The sequence below is a fragment of the Peromyscus californicus genome, unplaced genomic scaffold (assembly GCF_007827085.1).
Source record: "Peromyscus californicus insignis strain IS unplaced genomic scaffold, ASM782708v3 Scaffold_5__1_contigs__length_169319896, whole genome shotgun sequence".
Taxonomy (NCBI): domain Eukaryota; kingdom Metazoa; phylum Chordata; class Mammalia; order Rodentia; family Cricetidae; genus Peromyscus; species Peromyscus californicus.
This window is the reverse complement of record NW_026294573.1, coordinates 147,642,434-147,668,915: the sequence shown is the minus strand read 5'-3', so window position 1 is coordinate 147,668,915 and position 26,482 is coordinate 147,642,434. Positions and strand designations below refer to the sequence as shown.

The 26,482-nt window shown below is 45.5% G+C and overlaps 1 protein-coding gene across 2 annotated transcripts in view; it reads right to left on the bottom strand.

Moving 5' to 3' along the window:
* The window catches only part of Cdh17 (cadherin 17), a 60,024-nt gene extending 34,910 nt beyond the window's left edge, over nt 1-25,114 (bottom strand). The window contains exons 1-8 of one of the 2 annotated variants that reach the window (XM_052718029.1): nt 25,067-25,114; nt 21,879-21,977; nt 7,718-7,852; nt 6,750-6,888; nt 4,643-4,801; nt 4,346-4,545; nt 3,045-3,176; nt 2,592-2,742 (exon numbers count right to left, since the gene is read on the bottom strand). In XM_052718029.1, the coding sequence (XP_052573989.1) occupies nt 2,592-2,742; nt 3,045-3,176; nt 4,346-4,545; nt 4,643-4,801; nt 6,750-6,888; nt 7,718-7,852; nt 21,879-21,977; nt 25,067-25,114 (1,063 nt within the window). Of the gene's footprint in view, nt 1-2,591; nt 2,743-3,044; nt 3,177-4,345; nt 4,546-4,642; nt 4,802-6,749; nt 6,889-7,717; nt 7,853-21,878; nt 21,978-25,066 lie in introns of those variants that run through there. The other variant, XM_052718030.1, reaches the window with a different exon arrangement.
* Nucleotides 25,115-26,482: the final 1,368 nt, after the last annotated feature.

Here is a 26,482-nt window from a genome sequence, read left to right as displayed (position 1 = left end):
TACGTCCCACCAGCTTTGGGCAAGTTCTGATAGGTTGGGGGGTCATCCAGATCCATAAATGAAAATGGGAACTGTGGGTTTCCTTACACACAGTACGAATCCCACCTGAGATTTATTTGAAGTGACTATTTGAAGATTTGTTTGGATTGGATTACACCCTTCACTTACATCAGTTCACTCCTCTGGCTTACATAGACTCTTTCAGGGTTGGGTTTCAGAGAATGGACAGGGAGAATGCTGTATCTGCAGTGGTACCAGGCACCCACAGCGCACATGGGTCGGACTCAGGGACCGCTGTGAATTTGTACTCATGTAACAGCAGCTGCTTCTTTCCAGATGCATCACAACTGGGGGAAACTTTGTGGCAACACGTGTTCTCCCAAGAAGAGCATTTTGAATACTTCCTCTAGGCAAGTACACGTGATGCTAAGAACATGAGGCTATTCTCTCCACAGGAAACTTCCAGCTGCCAGAGGCATAGTGAGGACTGTTGGCATCACAGACATCCCTTGGTGAGAGCAGGGGGGCTCTGGATGAACCGGAAGTGAAAGGAGTACCCTGCCTCTGAGAGACTCAAGACAAGGGGCAACCCATGCTGATTCGGGGACATACACAGCAACACTTGAGAGCATCTAGGACTATTTTAAGGTGAGAGACCTCTGGAGAGCCTACAATTTCTGGTCTTGGTCCCAGGTAGGATTCAGGTACTCCTAAGACTTAGGAATACAAGCCCTATAAGATACTGACTACCTAGACACCAAAGTGGACACCGTGACCTTAAGAGAAATAAATTGGTGATTTGTGTGTTAATGTTTCTACTTGTGCGTGTCTTCATAGCTGAACTGAGCAGCAAGCCCTCGGGAAGGAGGTGCATTGTCTAAGACTCCCACGAGCTGCATACAGAAAATATATCTAGGGATTTATAATAGTATTCCTCTTCCTTTAAAGACTTCATGAAGCACTTTTACAAAATAAATTCTCACTTCTCAAGAAACAGGTAGCATACTGAGCCCCTGAACAATTTGTATTACTAACAATGACATCACCAGTCTAAGAAAACTGCACTATCCTCTTCCCATGAGTTAGGCAGCCTCAAATGGGCCCTGACACTCCTCATCTCCATGACTTCCACCTTCCCATTGTGAGTGGAGCCCAATACTTGATCCTGATGAGATGCATGTGGCCCAAGTGTTGGGATGTCACCTCCAAGATCAGGTTAGAGACATGCTGTGTCTTCCACATCGCTTCTCTCTGTCTCCCTCCCTCTTCCTGTCCCTCTGAATCAGAGGCCCAAACTGAACTTCAATCAGGTTCATGACTCACAGAAACTGACGTAACGAGTGTCTGTCATTGTAAACTGCTAAATTTGGGGACAATTTGTTATGTGGCAATAGACAACAAATATAACATATGTGCAACCCCATATAAAGAGACATGCAGCATCATCTACAAAGCTCTGTACAGGTTTTCCCACCTTTCTTCAGCACCATAGGCCATCCCTGATTTCATTAAAGCGTTTGTTGGCTGTTATGTATTACACCATTATACAATTGTCACTTTATTTTTATACCTACTGAACTCTTTCAAGCTATAATTTAACCCTTCCCATTGAAGCAAGAACTGCAATAAATGAACAAAGAAGGCCTCCATAGAACACATGGATAGCCACCTCTGTGTGACATCCATCCCCAAGAGGAAAAGAAGGACCACGAGGAAGGAAAACCCGCCAAGCCACCAAGAAAGCAGCTGCTGTGTCAAAGCTGTGTGCAGCCAGAGCAGAAGAATCCAAGGACACGGGCGAGAACGTCCATCCCTAGACAGGTAGGCTCCACCCACAAGGAGAGCAAAGTTACCAGTCTCGCAAACCTAGAAAGCACACCACTCAAACACACGAGAAACACCAGCCTGCTCAATGGCTCAGCTCCAAGCAGGCAACAGACCAAAGTCCCAAATCCAGGGAAGAGACGACAAACTCAGAAACCAATAACACTCTTACAGTGTTGTTCCCATACAAACTTAGAGCTGTCAGGAGAGACAGTCTTCTCAAATGTTGGAAGATCAAGAGGACAACTAAGCCTGGGGCTCAGCTTCACTGGCCAGCTTCCCCAGTTACCCTTGGCTTCCTAGAAAGAGAGACTCGGAGGTAAGCTGAACTTGGTGTTGCCTACTCATTGTGGGGTGTCTGACTGTGGACATAAATGATCAAGTCCTTTAGCAAATTGGATGAGGTTTTATCTCTTTACAAGTGAGTTGTTTAGCAGTCAAATAAGATAACTGAAGGGAAATCTTGCAAGGGGGACCCTCCTGGAAATGTACATAGGATGCTGTTGTGCAGTGACGTAGTACTGAGGGTAACTGCCATTAAAACAGTGGTGCTGATGCAGTTATAAAAGTCCCGCCTTGAAGAACTCGAGACACTGTTTATTCTAAAACACTGTGCCTGTGTAACTCTCAGGTACTTCCATCTCTATGCTGCACTAGACGTGGACAAGGGGCTGCAGAATAGAGCTGCCTGACACTCCAGGCTAGAAAGGGTCCCAGAAGCATTAAGGAAGACAGGCTGACAGCATCTGAAAGCTCTCACTTCTTACCCACTATTTCATTCTCCTGGACTTCAAATACAGTCACTTTAGACGGACATGTCGGTGGGTTGTCATTAATGTCGATAACTTTCACATGAATGTCCACTGGGAATGCAAGTGGTCTTCCATTCTCATCCTTAGCAGTTGCAAAGAAAACATGCTGCAATATAAAGATCAGTGTTAAGACTCCTTCACCATCCACCTTAATAGGTAGAGAAATAACTGTTTCCCTTACCGTCTCTGGCCTTAGTGTCAATGTGCTTAGTACTGAGAAATGGGGGAGGGGAATAAAATGAGTTGGGCTTGTGGGAAAGCTATCAAATTATCATGTCTTCGAGAACCCATAAACTTCTAGGCTCTAGAACACAGGATTTTCAATGCACAGTTAATTTTGTCCTCAACTGTAAGCAGACATAGGATCTGTCACAGGCAATAGCCTATGAAACTTTCCATTTTACTTACTGAGTCCTTTTCCTCTCGGTCCAAGGGCTGAGTGACATAAATATTTCCTTCCTGGTCAATTGAGAATGGGAACTTTGGTAGCTTCTCCTTGTTGATTAAGGAATAGTGAGCACCTGGGTCATTCCACTGCACCTGTGTGGACAAAGAGAATGCTGAGAAAAGACGTGATTGGACAAAGAGCCTGAGAAGCAACTCGTTCTTGCTTCTCACTTCACAATTTCTCACAACTCTGCATGCCAGTGATTTCTTAGGACAACTGAGTTACACTTTTTTTTTAACTTTCAACCTAAACTAATTTTAAAAATAAGCAGACAAAGGAATTCTTCCTTCCCTGAAGCAATCCTTGCAAACACATGGAAGAGTCTGTGGGTTGTTTTCTTCCAGAACTTTGACTGGATGTAACATCCATTTATGAAGCAAAGTGTACTTCATAGCTGAAATACTCTAAGACTAAACCATGATGTATGATGTGCTTCTAGAACCCACAATTAAGATGAATTAAGATCAATAGAAGATGATTTAGACCAGTGGTCCTCAACCTTCCTAATTCTGCGACCCTTCAATACAGTTCCTCATGTCGTGGTGACCCCCCCGGCCATAAAATTATTTTCATTGCTACCTCAAAACTGTGACTTTGCTACTGTTATGAATTGTAATGTAAATATCTGGTAAGCATGATATCTGATACTCGACCCCTGCAAAAGTCATTCAACCCCAAAAGGGGTCTCGACCCACAGGTTGAGAACCACTACCTTAGACTTTTCTTCAATCATTCTGTAGAGACATGTAGTGCATACATGAGGTGCCCACCCTCAAATATTTAAGTCTGGAAGATTTCAGAGCTAAAAATAATTGCCAATCCCTAGAGTTATTTTATAAACAACAACAAAAAGTACTCTATAGTAAGACCTGATACATCGATAGAGCCTGCTTCTCTGATATTGCTACTAACAACATGTACTGAGGGTTTAGCACATGTCACATAACCCGCTATAAAGCAGCCATATTTCACACTGCTTGATGTGAACAATAAAACACCACAGCATCTCCTCCTAAAGTGAGTGTGAGTGAAGTCTCCTGTGTGTGTGTGTGTGTGTGTGTGTGTGTGTGTGTGTGTGTGTGTGCAAGTTTTCTGCTGGTGATGATAAACAACGGAGATGTAGGGCCTTAGTTACTTAATTTGCTTTCTAATTACACGATGCAAAATGTATCTAGTAGAACAATGACTGAAGACAATGAGAATAGGTCTCTACACCACAAGGTATGGATCTTAGTTAGCTGTAGACGTCACGTGACACTACCTGGGTGATTTTGATGGGATGAGGATCAGTTGAGTTTTCTGTAATCTCCACAGGCTCTGGCGCTTTCCAGATATTCTCCCTCACAGTAATATCCACAGATGTGGTGTCACTGAAGGAATTCTCACTCTGGCCCCCCATGTCCTTCACTGAGACCACCAGATTGTAGGAGGGATTCTTAACTGGATCCAGTTCCTGGGAGCCTAAAGTGAGTAGGGGAGGAGAAGAAGAAAGGAAATGTCTCCAAAGGTGACAGCCCTTCCTCTGACTGAGATTCATGAAGAACTGGCCTTGACTTACCTTCTTGGGTAAGCGATATTGCCCCAGTTTTATTGTTGATCTGAAAGTACATAACATTGTTGATTGTGGGAAGCTGGATGACAATTTGGTAAAAAAGCTGGCCATTGGGAGTAGCTGGATCATCCAGGTCTGTAGCATTGACGTACATGAAAGGCTTTCCTGGTAACAAAGCATACACAGAAAAAGGAGAATTAAAGCTTAAGCCATCTATATCCATGTTTGCCTCCTGAGATGCAGGGATGAAATGTGAAAGTGCCGAGTTCCTAAGTGGAGAAATGAATCTTTATTTTGCTCCATTTCCCTGCAATAGGGTTTCTTCAAAGTATGGTCCGGGAGCCTATGAGAGTCCCTGGGCATATTTCAAGAAGTTTATGATGTTAGAAATCACATGTGAGAAAGATCCATTTAAGACCAAGATAATTTGATGGGTTTTAATGTAAAAAATAGTACAAAATACACCATTAACGACTGCTACTTATCTGTAAGCAACATCCACTTTTCAAGTTTTGATATTATATCAAAGAATTCCATAATATCTGAAATCACTATTAAAATATTCTTTTCCTAAACTACAGATTTGTGTGAGGCTAATTTTTGTCACATACTACTTCAACCAAAATAGCATCTGATAGCAGCAAGAATGTAGAAATAGACTATTAACCCAATTGTTTTTTTTATCCCTCCAGACATTGAAGAAATTTGCTAAGATTAAAACAATGTCATTTTCCCATTATGACAAAATTATTTTTGTCTTGAAAAATACACTTTTCATTAAACTCTCTGTGTTCTTTTAAATTATTTAATAAACTGTTTTAATTTCTAAGACTACATGCTGGTAGATGTTAACCAGTGCTGCACTGGACTCACCTTGTGAGAGCACAATTCTGAAGTTTCGGAAATTTTTGAGTCGATTATTTTTAAATTTTTTTATAAACTTGATTATAAAAAATGTTGCAAATAAAAGCAACATGCACTAAAACTAACCAGACCCAAGGTCTATAAAACTCACTTATCAACAGCACTGGTAATTTGAAATAGGCCATGGTAGAGTATTTGTATCATGAAACCTTGCAAATGCCACGAATCATTCTCCTTCTCACTCACCCCAGGAGAAGCAGCTATTAAACACCAACTAGGATACCACTAGGTAAAATTCACAGGTTTAAAAATTTGTGTAAGTTCCCCCCAACTTGTAAGTTAACACAGAAGTCCTGAGGCCCCAAATTTTGAAAATCACTTCTCTAGAAGATTTGATTCATAAAAAGAAAAGATGTTACTGTCTGGAAGATTCTGATGTAGCCAAGTCTGCATAAGTGAGTCTTGGTATACCTCCCAGGGACAGGGGACAGGGACAGTACAGCTCTCCTGAATGGTGGCTGAAGACAGGGAAAGGAAACGGTCAAGTAACACAAATGGCCTCTTCTTATGAGTGGATGGAAATATCGAGAGAAGGGTTGGGCCACAGCTAGGGACAGCCATGGGAAAAGGAACCACAGTGGCTCTAAGCTTTCCACTAGCTATGGGGGAGCAAGCTCGTCTTTCCAGACAATTCCTGAGTATTGGAGAGCTGCATGGTACTTGAAAGTTCACTAAAGAAGCATAGTTTTGCCTCTCATGGTACATTTGGCAAACTCTCAAGACTCTTTTAAAGATTTACTTTGTTTTTGATTATGTGGGGAGGATGAGTATGTGCACACAAATGTAGGTGCCCACAGAGGCCAGAAGGCACTGGGTCCCCTGGAGCTAATTACAGGTGATTGTGAGCCACCCAGCATGAGTACTCGGAACTCAACTCAGGTTCTCTGAAGAGCAGCAGGGCTCTTACTGAGCCATCTCTCCAGCCCTCCTACAGACATTTTTATTGCCACAGCTTAGAGTGGGGAGTGTTTCCAGCATCCTACAGTACACAAGATGCACCAGGGCCAAGGATGGGGGACTCTGGTCCAGAGCAGCAGGTAATATCAAACAACATTCAGATCGCTATGAAATTTACACAAGAAAGTAAGTTCTTAAGGAGTGAGTGTGACAACTGCCGGCCACACAATCCCACTCTTCTATCATACACCCTGTCGTTAGTCACAGACATACTCAGGCTCCTGCCTATTACCTGGGCGAGAGTTCTGCCTCACTGAGCCTTCATATCTTGACTGGAGAAACATGGGTCGATTGTCATTGATGTCCTTGACTTCTATGGTGATGGGGACTGGGCCCTCCACTATACTTCCGTGAGAATCCAGTGCTGCAAGCTGTTGTTGAAGAAAAGGAAACTGCCTTAGTGTCCCTGGACTTCAGATCATATGCCCAAAAGTCACTTAAAGGAACTTAAAACTCAAAAGATCAATGGCCTGGTGACTGCAGAAGAACCCACAAAAGCCCAAATTGTGTGCTGCTAAAATGGGGGTCCAATTAGTTAAGCTAGCCTGATGATGATGGCCACAGCTTTCCCGTCATGAAGGCTACTGGACCCAGGGCACACCCTGCTATAGATGATGCTGTGCCATGACTCCTCAGAGCTGGCACAGTGGTCAGTCTACAGAGCCCATGGCAGAAAGTGACAGACAAGTGCCCGCTTGCTCTTTTTCAGTTAGCTCTCTGCCTTTCTAGCTATTCAGACACCCACTGGGAAGCTATGGGGAAAAGAAAAGGGAAGGGCATTTCCAGTAGGCCTCTGACTGTCTGTTCCTTCTGCATTCTGGGGCCCCAGTGGCTCTTCCCAGCATTGATGCTACCCGCATTGTGGGTGTGCAGACCACACAACAGCCACAGGTCAAGCACCAGTTCACAGCAGAGGCTTATTGCTGGGGTTCAGCCCCAGCACCTGAATGAGTACAGCCATCTGAGGACTTTGGTCATGTAAATTGGATTACTCTGGTCAAAAAGCCACACCACTCTGCAGTTGGTTTTAGAGGGGAGTGTCAGGGGAGGGGGGAAGGAAGGGAGGGAGGGAGGGAGGGAGGGAGGGAGGGAGGTCATATGAGGATTGTACTGTGTGCGCTAACTTCAGGAGGTGCTGGGGGATTCCAGGAACAAGGGTGCTGCAGAGGCTGGAGTTCCACCCCACTGGCCTTGGCTCACCTGGAGATGATGAACTGCCCTTGTTTCTCTGTCCAGGGCACTGGTGTAATACAGAAGTCCATCCCCTTCTATCATGAAGATACCATCTGTCTCCCCCGTTAGTTCAAAAGTCACAGCTGGACTGTTGGCCTTAAACTGAGAAAAAGCAAACAGGTTAGCCTCTGAGGAAACAGGGGTGGTAGAATCTGCAGAAAGTCGCCAATTTCAGTTTTTTATTTATATAAACGCTGAGTAAGAAACCTTGAGCCCTTTACCGTGGTGTATGCTGAAAGCTTGTTTGTGCATTCTTTATGGAGTGTTCAGAACACGTTTCTCCCAATAAAGTATTGCAATATTCAACATGCGGAGGGAAGGTTGCGATGCTGGAAACTGTATCTGAGGCGGAAGATACTTTTCACTGACTATCTCAGAGCTATGATGTTACCAGCATCTAAGAAACATTAGAAATTCTAGCTTTGTTGCTGGCACAAAAAGATGCCACTCAGTCCTTTACAATTTGTGACGAGGATGAAGATGCCAGTTAATGTCAAGAAAAACAACCTGTAAGTGCCTGCAATGGACAGACTCCTGAGGGTGTCTCATGGTGATTTTTTAGGATGTGGAAAAACTAATCAGCCACTGTTCCTGAGGTAGTCGGAACTCCTTTTAGGACAACAGCAAAAAAAAAAGGAATTTTACATAAAACTAAAGTTGTTCAACTTCATTAATAATTTTAAATATATCTCACAGATGTTAGGTTATAAAGATATACATATATTATTGATGGGGTATAATTTATATGACCTCTCTGGAAATAACTTGAAGCATAAAGTAGTCTTTGATAGTAAACAATGTTATACAAAATTTGTCTTGGAATTTTTAAACATGAATTACATGCTTAGGTATAAGGGGAACTATTTCCTGTACTAGCAAAGTTGAAAACTCAGATATCTACAAATCTGTGAATTCTTAAAGCAAAAGGTTCATTATGAAGGACAAGGGACAGCAGAGTTACTGTGTAAATAACGAAAGTGCTGAAGAATAAAGGCAGGCTGTGGTTGTCTCAGGACCAAAAGTGTACATGTCAGCAAACAAGACAATACATTTAAAATATACAACAACAACAGGTGTACGAACGAAGTGAGAACAGCATGGATAAGCGGGGTTTACAAATTTTCTTGTTGATATTACATGGTTTATTAAAACCTAGACCTGTCAGTATGAGTGTTTTAAAACGAGTCTGATGTCAGTGGGAAAGATGGAGTGAGACTGATGTTCCTCCGTAAGAGCAATGAAATGTTGGTAGAAAGTTGTCAACATCAACCTATCGACTTTGTCAGAACATCGGGAATTAACCAGAACCGACTAGATGTCAGCAGCACCAAACTGTGCTGTTTGACTTCCGTATCCCAGTGACCTTCCTGACATCAGAAGTAGTTATGGGAACCAACGACCTCACCAGTGCAGTGTGACAGAGGACAGAGGGGACAGTGTGACAGAGGACAGAGGACAGTGTGACAGAGGACAGTGTGACAGAGGACAGAGGGGACAGTGTGAGGAGGACAGGGGACAGTGTGACAGAGGACAGAGGACAGTGTGACAGATGACAGAGGACAGAGGACAGAGGACAGTGTGACAGAGGACAGTGTGACAGAGGACAGAGGGGACAGTGTGACAGAGGACAGTGTGACAGAGGACAGAGGACAGTGTGACAGAGGACAGAGGGGACAGTGTGACAGAGGGCAGAGGACAGTGTGACAGAGGACAGAGGACAGTGTGACAGAGGACAGAGGGGACAGTGTGAGGAGGGCAGAGGGGACAGTGTGACAGAGGACAGAGGGGACAGTGTGACAGAGGACAGAGGACAGTGTGACAGAGGACAGAGGACAGTGTGACAGAGGACAGAGGGGACAGTGTGACAGAGGACAGTGTGACAGAGGACGGAAGGGGACAGTGTGACAGAGGACAGTGTGACAGAGGACAGTGTGACAGAGGACAGAGGGGACAGTGTGACAGAGGACAGTGTGACAGAGGACAGTGTGACAGAGGACAGAGGACAGTGTGACAGAGGACAGAGGGGACAGTGTGACAGAGGACAGAGGACAGTGTGACAGAGGACAGAGGACAGTGTGACAGAGGACAGAGGGGACAATGTGAGGAGGGCAGAGGGGACAGTGTGACAGAGGACAGAGAGGACAGTGTGACAGAGGACAGTGTGACAGAGGACATAGGACAGTGTGACAGAGGACAGAGGACAGTGTGACAGAGGACAGTGTGACAGAGGACAGTGTGACAGAGGACAGTGTGACAGAGGACAGAGGACAGTGTGACAGAGGACAGAGGACAGTGTGACAGAGGACAGAGGGGACAGTGTGACAGATGACAGAGGACAGAGGACAGTGTGACAGAGGACAGTGTGACAGAGGACAGTGTGACAGAGGACAGAGGACAGAGGACAGTGTGACAGAGGACAGTGTGACAGAGGACAGTGTGACAGAGGACAGAGGACAGTGTGACAGAGGACAGAGGACAGTGTGACATAGGACAGTGTGACAGAGGACAGAGGGGACAGTGTGACAGAGGACAGAGGACAGTGTGACAGAGGACAGAGGGGACAGTGTGACAGAGGACAGTGTGACAGAGGACAGTGTGACAGAGGACAGAGGACAGTGTGACAGAGGACAGTGTGACAGAGGACAGAGGGGACAGGCCCCTCCAAAGCCACTCCCAGGGAACCATCCCTATCAAGCCTCTGGTGTCTTATTTAATCGGAGTCGGCGCTCCCTCACTAGAACATCCCCTCGCCATTTATTGAAAAGACTCATCAGCAATCCGTGGGCACAGTTGCAATCTCAGCACTCAGGAGGCTGAGGCAGGAGGATTGCTGCAAGTTTTAGGCCAGCTTGGGATATACAGTGAGCACTTGCCAATCCAGGGCTACATAGCAAGGCCCCTGCCACGAATAAATAAATATCCCTCAAAGGCTTGGGGGACATCCCTGAAGAGAGGCAAACACAAAATGGAAGCGCTGAGGGACAAAAGGACAACGCTGTCTCTAGACATGGCGTGGTGTTGGTCACATGAACTGAGTTAAAATTCGATCGTGGGTGGGGGAAGGGCTACTAGAGCCCATCCCTAGTTTAGGAAATGTTAGCAGATGATCACTGCTGTGGGGAGGGAATTACTAATCTTAGGAGAGGACTGCCCCCTCGTAACTCACCTGTGCCCTAGTGGGGGACCTCATACTATGCACACATATAGGGGCATTACTAATGGGATTCAGGGATTAAAAATAATATTAATAAAAATAAACATTTAAAAAGAGGACATGGGATTGTTTGGGAAATGTGTTGGGAAAGTCCTGGGATTGAACTAGGGAGTGGGGGATAGATATGATTAAGATACATTGCATACAAGATACATTGTACATGTAAAAATTCAAAGAATAAATAAAAATATTTTAAAAATAAATAATCTTAAGAACTGTCAGCAATGGCTTCTTTGAAGCTGAGGAAGGAACTATAGCTGAAGCAGATGAGAAACTGATCAAACATTTAAAGGCACAACTGGGGAATGAGTTGTCCACAGAATGAGCTGTCCTTACCTCTTGGTAGCGGAGTTGCCAGCACGGTCAGAAAAGGCCTGAGAAAGCCCTAACCTCTCTCCTCTGGCTGACTTTGAGGCTCTGCACAAGCAGGAAGTGAAGGGAAAGGCAGAGCTGTGAACTGCCAGCCACACTACTGAAGGTGTGCTCCAACGTGCTCAAAGTGCCTGCTGGTAAAGGCTGAGATTTACTGGTCCAGTGCACCTAAAATAATCTCCGTCCAGTCATTAACTGGGCACCAAGCTGAGCAGGAACTTCAGTGGCCAAGTATGACAATGAATACTGACTTTGCAGACATAGCTCACGAAAGCCACTAAAAAAATAGCAGCAGCAAAATGCTCTGGGAAAGGAAGAGGGAGGATGTCTAGATTGCCACATTATATATTTAAAATGTCTAGTCTTCAACAAATGACTGTGTGACATACAATTAAAAAACTATTGTATGTTGTAAATATAAAACTGTTCCTGGAGAAGCCCTGATGTTGAACTTACTAAAGATCTTAAATGGTCTATTTTAAATAGATCCAGAGCCAAGGGAAGCCATCTCTAGAGGACTAGTGAAAGTATGAAAACAACATCTTACCAAATAAAGAATACAGACATAGAAAGTTCGTTTTTAAAAAAAAAATAGGAATTCTGGAATTGAAAGTATATTAGCCGATATAAAAATTTGAAGGAGATTGAAAAAATATTTGACCTAGTAGAAAAAGTAGAGAACTCAAAAATGGATTATCTACCTTAAAATACAAAAGAAAACAAGAGTATCAACAAAAATAAGTACCTGGAAAGGCCAGAGGGCACCATCGAGCAAATGTACACATTTCCACGAGGGGAGGGAGAGTCAAAGGAGACACAGATTGTTTGAAGACACATACCTGAAATATTCACAGACACATCTAAGCAGCAAAGTGAACTCTGGAAGGATGAACTCAAAGCCATGTGGTCCTAGATGCACCACAATCAAATATGTGAAAGACAAAGGAGCTTGAAACCAGCAGGAAGGACTCTAGTGAATTGAGGGCTCATGACCCACAAGAACTTCTCAATGAAATGAAGGGAATTCTCCAGAAGGTCAAAGGCAGGGAAATAACACATCCCAAGTGCTACAGTGTGGGGGCCCAGAGAGGCTTTCTAGTAAGACCTTACTCAAGGTCAGGGAATCTGAGCTTGGTTTACCCAGCAGGGCTGTATAATGGGATGATTGGCCAGGGGTGTGGTTATCAGGGTCTACACTTGGCTGAACGCTGTGCTTTGATCTTGAAAGGGGAACGTCTTTTGCCTCTGCCTTTGGCAGTGTATAAAAAGCCCATTAGAATAAATCTCGAGGTGACTAGGTATTGACCCAGGACCCACTCAAAACTATCCTGTGTCTCTGTCTTTCTCTCCATCTGTGTCTATATTTCTATCTAATACTTCCTCATTCCTTTCTCCTCCCCCCAAGAACCCTTCGACAGGTCAGAGCTGGACTCCTACACTACAGGAAGATGGATGAGTAAGGCTTCTACTCCAATAAAACAATTCTGCAGAATGAGGGTGAAGTTAAGCTATGAAATCAGACAAAGTAGAGCTTAAGACATTTGTTGTTCTAGATAAAAAGTGAGAGCTAGGCAGGATGACTCAAACGTATAATCTCAGCACTTACGAAACTAAGGCAAAAATGATTGCAACTTGCTAACCTGGGCTACATAGTGAGATAAAGCTAGCCTGAGCTACAGAATGAGATCCTGTTCAAAAGGAAAGACAAGAAACTATAGCTGTTATAAGCATTCAGGTACCTGATGACGGTCCCTGAAATGCATTGAAGACTGAGTTGACAGAAAGATCAAGGGTAATTACACTGTCATCGTTGACAATTTCAAGACTTCACTTTCAATAATGTATAGAACAAACAGGGACTCAACAAGGAAAGAGCCTTGACTAACACCACAGACAAACTTGAAGCTAACTGACACCAACAGAGTGCTCCATCCAACAAAAACAAATTATACAGAGTGTTCTCCAGGATAAACCCTATGCCAGGTGACAAAGTCTTGAAAAATGTTAAAGGATACAAGTCATACAAAAAAATATTTTCACTTACACAATGGGATGAAATTAGAAATCAATAATAAGGAGAATTAGGGGATTTACAAATATGTGAAGTAACAACATACTCTCGTAACCCACAGGCTAAAGATTAAATCTAAGTGGAAATGGACCTAGCCTAGATGTCCATTTCACGGCCATTATAAATAGTAGAACAGCATAAACATGGATGAACAAGTCTCTCTGGTAGGACAGAGTCCTTTGGACGTATTTCCAGGAGCGGCATAACTGGATGACAGGGTAATTCTATTTGGTTAAGAACAGTGTTGGCCACTCCCATGTCTAAAGCTCAGGAACATGTGAAAGATGGCGTGGAAAGATTGTAAGATTGTAAGATAGTAAGATCAGGGAGTTTACTGTGTGATTGTGTCTTCTAGTGATTTCAACGTACTAGATAGATTTTATTAGAATATATGTATGTGTGTGTGTATATATATATGTGCATACATATATGTATGCAGTAACAGTTAGTGGAAAAAGAAACCATGAATTTGAAGGAGAGTGGGGAGGGGCATGTGAGAGGGTTTGGAGGGAGGAAAGGGAAAACAGAAATGATGTAGTTATATTATAATCTCAAAAAAAGTCAGAGAATTCTTGCAAATGGTTAAATTGCACAAAAAGATGATTATTAGGAATTTGGTTCTGTAAGAGACTAAAAATAAGGCATAATTAGCCTTTGGAATGAATTGAAATTATTTAAAAAGTGCCTATAAAATAGTTTCATACTTTGAATTATTTGAAGATAAATTTAAGTGCATAATGTAGTGACTAACAATTATACCCAGTGGGGGTTGTCAAACTGAACTTCAAAGGAGAGATAAGTGATGTATGCTGTGGACTTCAATCGTTTACAGGTACTCTTTTTACGTTAGAATAAACTTTATTTAACAATGAAAAAAACAAGAATAGTGTTTGCAAAACTTGTGCTGGAGTGAGCAGATACCCAAATGCCTCACCTTCAACCTCACAGTCTGCACCAAAACAAACTGAAAACACACAAACCTTAAATGTAGGAAGTAAAACTCTAGAGCTCTGAGAAAACCACACAGAATGCCTTTGCCTTGAAGGAGGCCGTGGTTTCTGAGATGTCTCAGCAAAAGCATGAACAGAAGAAAAAATAAATTAGACCAATTAAAACCACAGACTTAAATTAAAAGGGCACTATCTCGAAAACGAAAGCAGAGCCTACAGAACGTGGGGAGACCGAGATGAGGAGAGAGGGTTCCCAGAAAGAAATATACGGAACTGTCACAATAAAAATAGGGCAATGCTCTTTAATAAAGGGGCAAAGATTTGAATAGACATTTCACCAAGGAAAACAAAAAGCCGTGAAAACACGCTCAGTTACCACTAGCCTTCGGGTGTCTAAAGTTCTGTTGCTATAATGAAGTACCATTACTTGGGGAGGAAAGGGTTTATTTTGCCTATACTTCTGTATCACGTTAGGTAGAAACTCGAGGCAGGAACTTGGAAATGGGGACTGAAGCAGAGGCCACGGAAGAGAGCTGCCCATTGGCTTGTTCCCCGTGGCTTGCTCAGCCTGCCTTCTTAGAGCATCCAGGACCTTTGGCCAGGAGTGGTACTGGCCACACTGAGCTGGGCTCTCCATGTCAGTCATCAGTCGAGAAAATGCCCCCACGCACTTGCCTACAGGCTGACCCTAGGGATGCACTTTCTCTGTTCTTCCTTCTTCCCAGATGACCCTAGCTCGTGTCAAATTGACATAAAAAAAAAAAAAAAAAAAAAAGCAAAAAACAAAAAGCTAGCCAGGCAGCACAGTGGGAAAAGCAAACCTTAACTACAAAGAAATGAGACATCACAAAATCACGAACACATGGAAAGCTATAATAAAAAAGAAAGATAATAGCAACGCAGCAGACACAGACAGGCAATGCTAACAGAAATGTGAAATGACTGAGTTAACCGAGGGAAATTTTGAAGATCATCGAAAAGTTAAACATAAAATGATGAACCTGTAGGCTGCATGCCCAGCAGCAGACGGCCAACCGAAAACTGACTCAGTGGCGTCTTTGGAGGTTCCTTGTCTCCCGGTGTCATGTCGGGGCTGCGCTGAACTGTTTTCCTCTCTGCCCTGCAGATGCGGTTTCTGGGGGCTCCTGGGTGTGCAGGTGAGTGGGTCTCTTGTTTGTGCCCTCTCTCGGGCTCTTCTCCTTCTGTTGGTTTTTCCCAATTCTGATGTGTTTTTTTTTTTTTAATCTTTTTTCATTTTATTATTATCTCTTAGAAGACCTTAGAAGACTGTTTGATTTTTTTGAGACACGGTTTCTCTGTGTAGCCCTGGCTGTCCTGGAACTTGCTGTGTAGACCCAGATGGCCTGGAACTCACAGACATCTGCCTCTCTCTTTCTCCAGGGTGCTGGGATTAGAGGTGTGCACCACCACTGCCTGGCCCTCCTGTTGGTTTTCTTTCTTTCTTTCTTTCTTTTTCTTTTTTCTTTTCTTTTCTTTTCTTTTTTTTTTTTTTTTTTTTTTTTTTTTTTTTTTTTTTTTGGCTTTTTGAGACAGGGTTTCTCTGTGTAGTTTTGGTGCCTGTCCTGGATCTCACTCTGTAGACCAGGCTGGCCTTGAACTGACAGAGATCCGCCTGGCTCTTCCTCCCGAGTGCTGGGATTAAAGGCGTGAGCCACCACCGCCAGCCCTGTCTGTTTTCTAAAGAGAGACAGAAAGGGTGTGGATGTATCAGAGGGGAGGTGGGGAGGAACTGGGAGGAGTAAAGAGAGGGGAACGTAATAAGGATATATTACGTGAGAAAAAAATCTATTTTTAATAAAAGGAAAAAGTGATGACCCTGAAATTTGATGTTTCTCCAAAAGGATAGAAAACTTGTTCTCACAAAAAGTTGTACATGAATGATTGCCCATAGCAGCTTGTCCTTTACAGCTGTAAGAAAAAGCCACCCAAATGTTTATCGACTGATATATGAGTACTCAAAATGTGGTATAACTATGATATTCAGCCATTCAAGAGTGAAGTTCAGATACATGCTATAACTTGAAAAAACACTGGAAACATTATGGTATGTAAGAGAAGCCATGCACAGAGGACCATGTGTAGAATGGTTTCATTTACATGGAAGACACCAGGAGGCAAATCTATAGAGACTGGAAGCTGATTCATGGTTTCAGGAGCTGAGGCAGGGGAGGGCTGAAGAAGGATTGCTCATGGCACAAGGTTTTCCCTGGCGCTAGTGAAATATCCTGAAATTTGATGGTATGATAGTGGTACGGCTTTGGGACACACTGAAAACCACTGAATTATAATTTTGTTTTTAATTTTATTATTGTGCGTGTGTATCTGTACGATGCAATAGGGATAAGTGTGCAAGAACATGCATGTGTGGGTCAGAGGACACCTTCGTGGAGCTGATTCCCTCCTTCCACCTTTACGTGGGTTCCAGGGATCAACTTGGGTCACCATGCCTGTCCTACATCACGTGCACACTCACACACAAATAAACATCAAAAAAATCTTAAAGAAAACTGACTCTTGATAGCATCGCATGGGAACGAGTTTCAGTGGATGAATTTGGAGGAACATCAACATTTTCGCCCTTAAGCAGTTCCCTATTGCTTCCCACTGGACTCTTGCAGTCACCCAAGACCCTTCCACTCTTCCCCTTGAGCCTGTGTTCATCAGGATCACCCAGTTAGCGTGGACAATCACAAGTCTATGTAGGGAATGTCTTTCCGAAAGCCACAGTGGTGCCTAGTAGTGAACACAGAATGAAGGGCCAACCTACTCTATGCTGAGTCAGCTGCTCGCAGACTTTTGATATTCGCCAGCTCCTACCCCCAGCTCTGGACTGTGTATCTCAGCTCCCACCCCCAGCTCTGGACTGTGTATCCCAGATCCCACCCTCAGCTCTGGACTGTGTATCCCAGATCCCACCCTCAGCTCTGGACTGTGTATCCCAGCTCCCACCCCCAGCTCTGGACTATCTATCTCAGCTCCCACCCTCAGCTCTGGACGGTCTATCCCAGCTCCCACCCCCAGCTCTGGACTGTGTATCTCAGCTCCCACCCCCAGCTCTGGACTATCTATCTCAGCTCCCACCCTCAGCTCTGGACGGTCTATCCCAGCTCCCACCCCCAGCTCTGGACTGTCTATCTCAGCTCCCACCCTCAGCTCTGGACGGTCTATCCCAGCTCCCACCCCCAGCTCTGGACTGTGTATCTCAGCTCCCACCCCCAGCTCTGGACTATCTATCTCAGCTCCCACCCTCAGCTCTGGACGGTCTATCCCAGCTCCCACCCTCAGCTCTGGACTGTGTATCTCAGCTCCCACCCCCAGCTCTGGACTGTGTATCCCAGCTCCCACCCCCAGCTCTGGACGGTCTATCCCAGCTCCCACCCCCAGCTCTGGACTGTCTATCTCAGCTCCCACCCCCAGCTCTGGACAGTCTATCCCAGCTCCCACCCCCAGCTCTGGACCGTCTATCCCAGCTCCCACCCCCAGCTCTGGACAGTCTATCCCAGCTCCCACCCCCAGCTCTGGACGGTCTATCCCAGCTCCCACCCCCAGCTCTGGACGGTCTATCCCAGCTCCCACCCCCAGCTCTGGACGGTCTATCCCAGCTCCCACCCCCAGCTCTGGACGGTCTATCCCAGCTCCCACCCCCAGCTCTGGACGGTCTATCCCAGCTCCCACCCCCAGCTCTGGACTGTGTATCCCAGCTCCCACCCCCAGCTCTGGACGGTCTATCCCAGCTCCCACCCCCAGCTCTGGACGGTCTATCCCAGCTCCCACCCCCAGCTCTGGACTGTGTATCTCAGCTCCCACCCCCAGCTCTGGACCGTCTATCCCAGCTCCCACCCCCAGCTCTGGACTGTGTATCCCAGCCCCCACCCCCAGCTCTGGACTGTGTATCCCAGCTCCCACCCCCAGCTCTGGACGGTCTATCCCAGCTCCCACCCCCAGCTCTGGACCGTCTATCCCAGCTCCCACCCCCAGCTCTGGACTGTGTATCCCAGCCCCCACCCCCAGCTCTGGACTGTGTATCCCAGCTCCCACCCCCAGCTCTGGACCGTCTATCCCAGCTCCCACCCCCAGCTCTGGACTGTGTATCCCAGCTCCCACCCCCAGCTCTGGACTGTCTATCCCAGCTCTCACTCCCAGCTCTGGACTGTGTATCCCAGCTCCCACCCCCAGCTCTGGACTGTCTATCCCAGCTCTCATCCCCAGCTCTGGACCGTCTATCCCAGCTCCCACCCCCAGCTCTGGACGGTCTATCCCAGCTCCCACCCTCATCTCTGGACTGTCCATCACCTTCTTGCTAAACAGTTCCAACACCTGCTCCCTGATGTCCCAGTGACTACTTCCTTCTGTACCTTCTCACTCCAATACTCAGTTCAGAGATGTTGAAACCTGCCTCTTCATCCACTACCTCCTTCCTTGGAAATCAATTCTGCTTTTACAGTTTTTAATCACAAAAATTATATTTGAGCTGATACATATAGTAATTGATTCAATATATATGTAAATTTGTGCATAACAAATACATAAAAGTGTTGTCGATTTCAAAACTAAATAAGACTCACCACTCTTTCCTCTACTGCCCTTTGACTGCCAGCCTCCCACTAGACTCTTCCATGCCTGGGTTTGCTTCTCACCACTGAGCTCACCAGGGTGGGGGATTATTGATGCACCTGTCACCTGGAATGGTGCTTTGTATACAGCAGACATTCTGTTTATGCTTAACTTTTTAAAACGAATGAAATGCCTATTGTGGAAATGTCTTATCAGATTGTAAAGTATTGTATGTGAAGGAAATGAGTAAAGAATGTCAGGGAGACTCTGACGTGCTCCCTGACAGGGCTGGAAATGAGGAAGACTTGTGCTAGAGACGCCTAGTCTGCATTCTCCCTGGCCCTGACCAGCTTGCAGCCAGAGGAGCGATCTTTCTGACCAGAAACCTAAGTCAAGCCCATTTGTGATGTACAGGACATAGAATTGTCAATGCTGTTTAAGCTTGCTGAACACGGACTCTAAGAGCAGGGAGGGTTCCTGTCCCAGATTCCAGCGTGTTTATTTCAAGTGTCCTCTAAGACCTGTCGGAAATGAGCTGGCCTCCTTGACTCTGTAACAAGGAGGGAGAAGAAGAGCAAAATAGCACAAGAGTAAAAACACTGTGTCCTTGAGAACAGCTAAGAGCCAAACTATTCCCACCCAAGGTCACTACTGTTTGTCCCACGTTACAAAGATGCTTGCAGCGGGAAGAGAAGACAAGCCCATCTGCAGAGAGAATGCTCTGCCAGGACCTCCGGACCCATTCCCAGGGCACTTCAGTGCTCTTGCGAGCCGAACTTCCTCACTCCTCATTCTGATGCTGTGTGCGTGTATGGTGAATGCATGTGTATATGATTGTGTGTGTGTGTGCGTGTATGGTGAATGCATGTGTATATGATTGTGTGTGTGTGTGTGTGTGTGTGTGTGTGTGTGTGTGTGTGTGTGGTAAGAGTTCAACATCAGGAGTCTCTTACTCTCCACATTATTTCAATGATGCATGTTGTATGTGGTACATGTACATGAGTGTGTATGTACACAGTGTCCACGTCCCTGCACACACACAAGGAAGCCAGGGTAGCACATTGGGTGCCTTTGCCTAATGCTGTCTGCCTACTGCCTTGGGCCAGAGTCTCTCACTGATCCAGAATTTGCTATTTGTGGCAGGCTGGCCAGCCAGTGCAGTCTCAGGATCTGCCTACCTCTTCCCCCAATGCTAGGGTTACAAGCACATGCACAGCTTTTTCTTTTCTTCTTTTTTTTTTTTTTTTTTTTTTTGAGACAGGGTTTCTCTGTGTAATTTTGGTGCCTGTCCTGGATCTCGATCTGTAGACCAGGCTGGCCTCGAACTCACAGAGATCTGCCTGGCTCTGCCTCCCGAGTGCTGGGATTAAAGGCGTGCGCCACGGCTGCCCCATGTCCAGCTTTTTATGTGGGTGCTCAGGATTCAAACTCAGGTCTTTGTGCTTGCAGAAACCCTTACCCACTGAGCCATCTTCCTAGGCCCTCTACACTCTATTTTTCAAGACAGAGTCTCTCACTGAACCTAGAGCTCACTGACTCGGCTAGACTTGCTGGGCCAGCAAACCCCTGGATGTCCCACCTCTGTCTCTCCAGGGATGGCGTTATAAGTATGAGCACTTTATCTGACTTCTTATATGTGTGCATGCTGAGGATCCAAACTCAGGTCCTCATGCTTCTGTGGCAAGCACTTTATCAACTGAGCCATCTTCCCAGCCCCTACTGCTTTTCATGGGCGCCTAACCACCTCCCAGGATTATGGCTTGAATATGAATCACCTGCCCTCAAAGGCTCATGTGCCGATGGCCTGGTCCCCAGCTGGTGATGCTATTGAGGGGATTAGGTTGTAAGGGTGTGAACATCATCAGTAGACTAACTCATTAATGAGTTCACTTGCTGAATGGACTTAGAAGTGGGGACTTAGAGGAATGGGTCACTGGGCAAGTACCTCTCGAGTGTGTAGCTTATCTCTGGACCCTTCCTGCTGTCTCTGCTTCCTGCCACCACAGGCCAAGCAGCTTTCCTCCACCATGTCCTACCTTGCCACAGGTCCAGAAAATGGAGCCAAGTTACCACAGATTGAAACTGTGAGTCAAAATCCATTCTCTGATGTCATTCACCCTCCACCCCCAGTAGTTGCTCATTATTGTGATTTGAATGTGAAATGCCACCCACAGGGTCATGTATCAGATACATGATGGTGGCCCTGATCTGGAAGTGTATGGGAACTTCTAGGAGGTAGAGCTCACTGGGTCACTAGAATGGGGCTTTGAGGTTTGATAGCCTGACCTCACTTCCTGTTTTCTCTCCGCTTACAGAGTGATGTGATGTGACCAGCTGGTCTCTCGCTCCTCCTGCCACATCTTCCATACCCTGACGGGCGACATCCTCTCTGGCACTGTGAGCCAAAACAGATCCTTCCTGCCTTAAGTTGTATTTGTCACAGAAACAGAAAATGAAATGAAAACCGTCACTGTGACGGAAAAGATGACTAACATGTCCATCATGCCTTGAGCAACCCACAGCAAGGACATCATCCTAGGTACAGAAGAGGCAGTGGGGAGGTCAGGCTGGGCCACACAGTGAAGCCCCGCCTTCAAACATCTCAGGGGCCAGGCTCATTGAGCAGATGTCTTAATGGTCACGAGGCCAGTACCGCCCCAAATCAGTACCTTTTCCACTCAGGGCGGAGGCAGAATCCATAAGGCCAACTCTCTGTGGAAGGAACAGAAGCACTGGCCACAGGTACAATTAAGGAGCCTGTGTGAGGATGCCAGATGCAACTCATGGGGCACTACACCCACCCACCTCCGCAACTCAGCTCCCGGAGTCATAGATGATAAGAACTGCCAGCCTCCATGTTACTCCCTGATGTTCAGTAGAGTCGGGAACAAAGGTCCACTGTGGGCAGGAGAAGTCAAGATGGCAAAGATCAAAGGCAGCCTTTACCTGGAATATGATCTGACTTGGTTCTTGACCTTCAAAAATAGAGAACGTCATGGGCTTCAGGGGACCGCTGAACTTCCCTTCTTGGCCATATCCACTTGCCTGTTAATAAAGAAAGAGAAGATGAGCACTTACTGTGAGTGTATGGGTGTCACTTATGGTTTTATTATTTGACTTTCCAGAAACAATGTGTGGAGCAGAGGGTTCCATAAAGGCTGCAAACAATGTAAACCGGGTCAGGGTGGAAAGTGGTCTAGTTTCGTTAAGGGACTCCCTGTCAAAGTAGTCTGCCGTGAGCTTTGCATTGCCTTTTCTCATTTAATCACGGGAGCTGCCATCCCACGAGGAGAATTCAACTCCCATGTTACACAGAAGACTTCCAAAAATGAAGCCCGGGGTGAACATATGTGTGGCAGGCAGGGACCTAATGCTGCAACCTAACTTAACAAGTTTGTGGCCTCCCAGGAGCCACTCTGCCTTCTCAATTGTGCATGGCTACTCCAGCTTCCCAGGAGCCTCTCTGACTTCTCAATTGTGCATGGCTACTCCAGCTTCCCAGGAGCCTCTCTGACTTCTCAATTGTGCATGGCTACTCCAGCTTCCCAGGAGCCTCTCTGACTTCTCAATTGTGCATGGCTACTCCAGCTTCCCAGGAGCCTCTCTGACTTCTCAATTGTGCATGGCTACTCCAGCTTCCCAGGAGCCTCTCTGACTTCTCAATTGTGCATGGCTACTCCAGCTTCCCAGGAGCCTCTCTGACTTCTCAATTGTGCATGGCTACTCCAGCTTCCCAGGAGCCTCTCTGACTTCTCAATTGTGCATGGCTACTCCAGCTTCCCAGGAGCCTCTCTGACTTCTCAATTGTGCATGGCTACTCCAGCTTCCCAGGAGCCTCTCTGACTTCTCAATTGTGCATGGCTACTCCAGCTTCCCAGGAGCCACTTTCTAGCCTTTTAGCCTCCTCCTCTCTGAGCGTCCTCCCTTTGGGAACCTTTCCTCCCTTCTCTTCACGTCTTCTCCAGCTCCATTACTTCAGAAAGACGAGGCAGGAGAACTGGCCTAGGCGTCCAGTGTCACTACGGTGGGTCTAAGACAAGGGCAGAGTTTTTCTGCGGCTCCACCAGCGAGCTCCAAGGCTTGGCCCTGAGACCACCCGGCAAGCAAGCAGCCTTGCAGTTACCCACACCAGTGGAAACTTCGTTAGCCCGCAGGCCTCACAAGCAAGGCTTCACTTTGCGCATACAGACAAGCTAGCACACTACAGGAAAGGAAAGGCAGTTCCAAGGTTCAAAGTCGCATCCTCGTATCGGGGCAGCAAATCTGCCTTCCCTCCCATTAATATGACTATTGGGGCCATAAAGATTTCAAAATGAATGTGTACAATATGAGTCACCAAGCCACACCACCAGAGCTGAGATGGATGGCACGGTGGAGTGGCAAAAAGACAAGACAACTCTCATCCAGAAAGAGAAAAGCAAGTCACCTTCTCAGACATCGTTAGCAAAGTACTACAGTCAAGTGTTCATTCTCTCTTAGATCTCAATGCTGCTTCCGAATTCATAGTCACATCACTCGTTTCTACCCCATCTTCTAGCTCTGCGCTGGGTGCTGAGGCTGCAAGGCCTGCTAACATGATCTCCTTCATTATGGACATCAGGGTCCATGTGGTTATAGGTGCCGGACATTTAAAATGCCATGATACTCACAGCTCTTATCTATTCAGTGCCTAGGCTGTGCTACTCTTTCATCCAAAAGGACAAAAACCCATCCCAAAGGACAGAAAACAGAGTTACAGCCTAAAGCAACTCGGTCAGTCCATTTCCTATTGTGGGCAAGTGGCAGCCACAAATTTGAACCTGGCTCAGACTTTACTGTCCCCCTATGATAACATGGGAAGAACAGGATGTCTGAGAAGCTAGGAAGAACAACTTAGGATGTGTGGTGTGGTCCTCATACAGCCCCCAGGCTGTGAGTTCTCCTAGGAACTGAACAGCAGCCCCCACCTCGGCCTTGAAGGAGGGTTTGGAAGGCTTGGTTTGCTTCTATTTCACAACGTTAAAAAAAATTAGGCATGGGGGAGTGATCAAAAGACATTATGTACATGTGCTAAAATGTACATATGCATTATATGTAATGTATGTGAATAAAAACATTAAAAAAATTTAAACTATACTGGCCCGAGGAGGCCTTTGGGGCTTTTTGGTGTACTGCTTTGAGGTACCAGAAAAAAAGGAAGCAGGATTTTAGGTGCAGAGATCTAAACATTTCCTTTTATAGAAAAAAAGCAACAATACTCGTAAAATCTTGCTTCATAAGACAGTGAAACTTGGTTAGTCTTCTGCACCCCAGAAGCCGTGTGAGCAAAGTAGGGCGGGTACCCTGCTGTCTACCCAGGCTCACCAGCTGGGGCCCAGTTTCCTCTCCGTTCCACGCTCAAAGCCTGTCAGCCAATACTACAACAGAAGACAGTGGCTGAAGACAAATGTAACTAGGAACCTCCAAGCTGTTACAAAAATAAAAATACAAGCCGGGCGGTGGTGGCGCACGCCTTTAATCCCAGCACTCGGGAGGCAGAGCCAGGCGGATCTCTGTGAGTTCGAGGCCAGCCTGGGCTACCAAGTGAGTTCCAGGAAAGGCGCAAAGCTACACAGAGAAACCCTGTCTCGAAAAACCAAAAAAATAATAAAAATAAAAATACAGAGTATAGAAAGGTAAAAACAGGGAAAAATTGTTTCCTGGTGTGCTTTTGTGACTGGTTTTCATGATTATTTTAAAGTTAAGATTAAGTGATAAAGAATAATAGGCTCATTGCTGCAATTCCTCCCTTCAGCCAGAGTCCACAGGCGAAGGGGGGGAGAGTGTAAACTCAGTGCTGTAACCGTTGTCTGTGCACAAGGGCCTGGGTTTGGGCCCAGTAGCACAAAAATAAACAAATAAAGCTACAAACATCGAGCTAAGCCTTGCCCGTTACATGGTTTATTGTCTTCTAAAAACGTGTCTCCTTCAACTGATGGGTAACACGGGGCTGGTAGTCACTTCATTGGGTACATCACATGAGAACATAGCGCATCCATTCTATACAATGACTTAATTTTGATAGGCTACCTTTAAAAAAGAGGGTGATAACCATTCTTTCCATGGTATGGAGGAGAAGGATCAGAAAACATCCTACAAACTCCCTTTGCACTTACCAAATAAAGTGTGAGGAGACACAGGCAGTGAAGCAGGGTGGAGGTCATCTTGCTATCTTCACTTGGATTCCTGTGAGGGGACCAGAGGTAAAGGGTATTAGTTACCAGACTGTTAAGTCACGCCTTTCCAACAGTCAGAATCTTTGGGTGACATCCTATCACAAACCTAGCAAAATAGGGTCCTTAGAGGCCAGCTCTCCACTGTGTGGAATGGCCAATCTTCCAGAAGCTTCTATCCCTTCTCTAGCAGTGCACCAGTCAATGTTTCCAAATGGGCTCTGTAACTTCAATTCTGTAATTGCCTCACTTCCCCTGAGAACCCGAAATCATGGGCATAACATACCTCCTTCACTCAGTTTTGCTCCACATTTTGTTTGCTTTTTTATGATTTTTATTTGTTCCCATAGATGAGGAGATGCTCTGTGGCAGATGCCAGGAGAGCTAGGTCGGAGAATTTTCATAGTTCAAAGCTGCAAATACATGAGATTCCTCAAGTGCAAGGAAGCCAGGACCGTCTACGACCCTCGGAGGCCTCGCCAGCTGCCTCCTTGGTCTTCTGGATATTATTACAGCCTGTGCTTTTGATTGCCCCAAAAGAACTCATACCATTTCCCCAGCCCGCCTTAAAGCTTCACATTTCACAGAAATTTTAACTTTCATCCTGACATGTGTCGTGACTAACTGATTCCAGTATATAAATAAAATTCCCCCTTGGCCTGCTAGGGAGCACGGCTGCCTATTATAATACCAGACTGCCAAAGTCAATATAAATAAAATTTAAAAGAACAAACAAGGAACCAAAGCATGTATCCACTTCACTAAAATTCCAAGCCAGTTTATTAGTATACCTAGGGATTATGAATGATGCCAGGTTAGTTAATCTTTTCGTTTGTTACAGGTTTTCGACATTGAATATGTATTACTAATATCAATAGCATAGAAAAGTGATTAAAACTTTAATCATTACCAAACTTGTAAATACCCTTAAGAAGAGGAACATGCTACCCCACTTTAGCCTCACAAAAGCCCTGGGAGACAAAAACATGTGTCATCACCTTCAGACCTTCTGGTGGCAAGTCCTTAAAGCTGGCATGGAGCCAGACTGCCCAGGATGCAGCCCAGCCCTATTTCAACCATAAGCAAACAGTTTCACTGCTCTGTGCCCCAGTTTCCTCATGTGGAAAATACCTAGTGATTACATAATAATAGGCATGAAATAAGGAATAATAAGGACTTGTTGCTGGAATGTGATGCATGAGGAAATTGGACTCAAAGTTGAGTAATTTGCCTAAAGCCCCTTAGGTAAGAAATGACATGGGCGGACATCTCACAAGGAAGGTGAACTCCAAACTCCAAAATTTCTTTCCGGCCTGTCTTCTACGTCTATGTGATGTGACAGTAACAAAGACACTCACG